We start from the raw sequence: 3,224 nt of genomic DNA on the forward strand, positions 1-3,224 counted from the left end.
GGCCATAAATAGTAGTGTCTCGGACACTACCGGATTCAGCCCCGCATTCTTGGTACAAGGCCGAGAACCGCGACTCCCGAAGACGTTGTAAGACGAAGTTACCCCCGGACGAGGCACCCCAGAGGTTACCCCGACAGAGCGAAGCGAGCAACTCCGGAACATCTTCGACGTCGTCCGAAATAACACTGACCGCGCCGCCGCCGAGCAGAGCCGTCACTACAACCTACGCCGGAGGACGTGGAGACCACCAGTTGAATCCATGGTCCTAGTACGCCGACACGCCTTATCTAACGCAGCCGAGGGCTTTGCCGCGAAGTTAGCAGCGAAGTACGAAGGACCCTTCAGGGTAGCGAAGTTCCCGTCGCCGAACATCGTGCAACTGCACATGCCAGGAAGCCGACGCCGGCGGACCGCCAGCCTGAACCAGCTGAAGCCGTACCACCACGAGGATGAGGCAGACACCGAAGCCGGAACCCACCGGGAAGACACCGACGCCGGAGACACCACGATCGAAGAAGCCGACGACACCACTCTGGACGCACAGCCAGCAGCCAAGACCGCACGGCGCAAGGGACCCATCCCGCGCCGCCAACACTAGCGACGAGCACCCATGTAGGGAAGGCGACCATGTTTCACAGGGACCACTTGTTGACAGGCGCGCCTGTCCAACGTCCCGAACCCCCTAGTGGGGTGAACATGCGTCTCTTTCCAAAAAGCCGTAGCCGTAGCCAACCCTAGCCCACTCCATTAGGTAGGGCCCAGGGCCACTCACTAATACAATCTCTCTGTCCTTACAGCAGCAGTCCTCAGCCAGCCTACCAAGAGGCACAACGAGCCACGCTCCCCGCAGGCAAAGCACGCCTGACACCTGCATCTACGCAGAACCACTGCCACGTCTTCGCCAGACCACCGTCGCCACAAGGACGTTAACCGCCCAGACGATGGACGGACAAGGCCATCCGCCGACTCCCGCCCCGGCGGCACAGGACACCGCATGGATGTACTGTGCAGTGGACGAGCTCCTACAGGCGCTCCACGGCGCCGGCCCAAGCCAGCCGCGTCCCAGAGGCAGCCTCGTCGCCCATAGCGTCGGCCCCTTCCGGCCACGGGTTCTACCCGTCGAGGTCGTCACCATCGACGACGACAACATGGAGGAGGCGAACACCGGCAACCGCACCGGGCCCCGTCGGCCCGCTACCGAGGGGATGCCACCATTGGCGTCCCAGCACACCAGCTCCATCGGGCCATCACTGCTCCCTCTGGAAGTCGCCCACCACCGTGGCGATGACGAGGAGGGAGTGGGCCACATCGACTACGCCGAACGGCCATCATCATCAAGAGGAATGCCACCCCTGGTACCCCTGCTCGCCGGCCTCATTGGGCCTCAACGGGCCCCTCTGGAAGTCATCCCCCGTGACGATGACGAGGAGGAGGCCCACCAGAGCGACGACGCTGGACTCCACCCAGCACCCTTAAGGGGCATGCCGCTCCAGGCACCCCTGCGCACCGGCCACATAGGGCCGCAGGCACCCCCTCCGGAAGTTGCCCCTACCAACGGCAATGACGAGGAGGAGGTGCCACCTGACAACCTCACGCCGCCCCAACGACGCGAGGCTCCATCCGGAGACCCCGCACCCGCCGCCGACGTCGAAGACGCCTGGAACCAAGCCTTCTCCCTGTCAGACGATTGGTTCAATTTCGACCGCCTGGTAGAGGACACCCTGGGCGACCTCTTCAGCACCATCGAGGACCCAGACGAAGCAGCCATAGGCCTGGACCAAAGGGGCCCACCACACACGGAGCCGCCGGCAACAGGCTCTCTCGGCCCTCTAGGCGCGAGGTACGACCTCGTCACCGATGACGAGGACGACAGCGTTGGCACCCGTCGGAGCTACAATCCGACCGGCGAGGGCGATGACGACAGCGACGCGACCGTCCTGTACAACCCCACCGCGGAGGACAGTCGCGACATCCGGAGGAGGCGCACCACACCGCCTCACACCAGCACCCGCCGAACCCCGCCATATATGGGTGAAGTGGAAGCCGCCCTGGTCGAGTGCTTCGGGGAAATCCCGGAAGGCCTCATTGATTGGGGGGACACCGGCGACAACACGCCGTCAACCATCTCGGCCGACGAGGACGAGGTCAGCCGGGATAGCAGCCAGCTACACGCCTCGCGACCGTCATCCCCGAGTCAGACTCCGCCCCACGCCACCGGACCCACCGATGACGAGTCGGCATCGACCATCTCAGCCGACGAGGACGAGACCAGCCGGGACAGCGGCAGGGCCCATGGCTCCAGGTCGCCACCCCCGCGTTGGACTCCGCCCAGCGCCTCTCACGTCGGGGCTCCGTCCCTCCAAGGCTGGGCACCCTTCACCGCCAGCCGTGCCAGATCCCCTCCGCCCTCCTACGAGGAAATATTTGGCCTTGGACCATACAACGGTCCTCACACCACCGCCCGATGCGCCGCGGTGACCCCCAGCCGCGATCCTCGACCACGCCTACCCACCATTGCGGAGCTGGCCGCAGAGGAGGCACGCCGAAGAGCACAAGACCTCAGCGAGGAACTCGGCAACCCACCGGTTGCCCAACCGCCAACGAATGGCCCACCATCACCGACCCCGCGCCGCCGAGCACGACGCCGAAGCGCTCCCTGGGCAGACAGCCCGCCCAGCTCATCCGACGAATCATCGTTGGACACCGGCGAAGAGGCCACCAACCCTCCCCGCTGGGTACCGGCTCCAGCGGAGTGGACCACGCCCAACGGCACATTGCCAGCCGCCTTGCTCCGCCGGATTCAAGGGCGGCTGGCGACACCAAGGCGACGGTCGATCCGGATCCTGGAGGAGGAGGGAAACCAGCGTTTCCGAGTCCAGGTGAACCGGAGCGGAAGGGTTATCGTCACTCTTCAGCCCTCCCGAAGATAGGGTGGAGTGTGACGAAGTCACAAAACCCTATATATAAATCTATATATATAAAAATGGAGACAAAAAATGTTACTAATGGCATCACAAGAGAACGGCTGGGCCGATTTGGCTCAAATTTTTTTCAGTTGTTTGTAATTGTCAGAAGAAGGTAAGAAGGTAAGAAAATTTTGGGAAGTCCTTCCGGAAAAGTCGCTAGCGGCTCAACAGATGGACACACTGTTGTATGTAAAATTCTGAAACACCCTACAAAGATCATAGCTGCGTTGAAATTATGTATCAATGAACTCAGTAAAA

The 3,224-nt window shown here is 62.5% G+C and overlaps 1 protein-coding gene across 1 annotated transcript; it reads left to right on the forward strand.

The window, feature by feature from the left end:
* Window positions 1-627: 627 nt before the first annotated feature.
* Window positions 628-2,930, forward strand: LOC108080831 (proline-rich protein 36-like). The gene is made up of 2 exons (XM_070288924.1): window positions 628-690; window positions 798-2,930. The coding sequence occupies exons 1-2, from the start codon at window positions 628-630 to the stop codon at window positions 2,928-2,930; spliced, it is 2,196 nt and encodes a 731-aa protein (XP_070145025.1).
* The last annotated feature ends 294 nt before the right edge of the window (window positions 2,931-3,224 follow it).

Source organism: Drosophila kikkawai, unplaced genomic scaffold (genome assembly GCF_030179895.1).
Source record: "Drosophila kikkawai strain 14028-0561.14 unplaced genomic scaffold, DkikHiC1v2 scaffold_224, whole genome shotgun sequence".
NCBI classification, from domain to species: Eukaryota; Metazoa; Arthropoda; class Insecta; order Diptera; family Drosophilidae; genus Drosophila; species Drosophila kikkawai.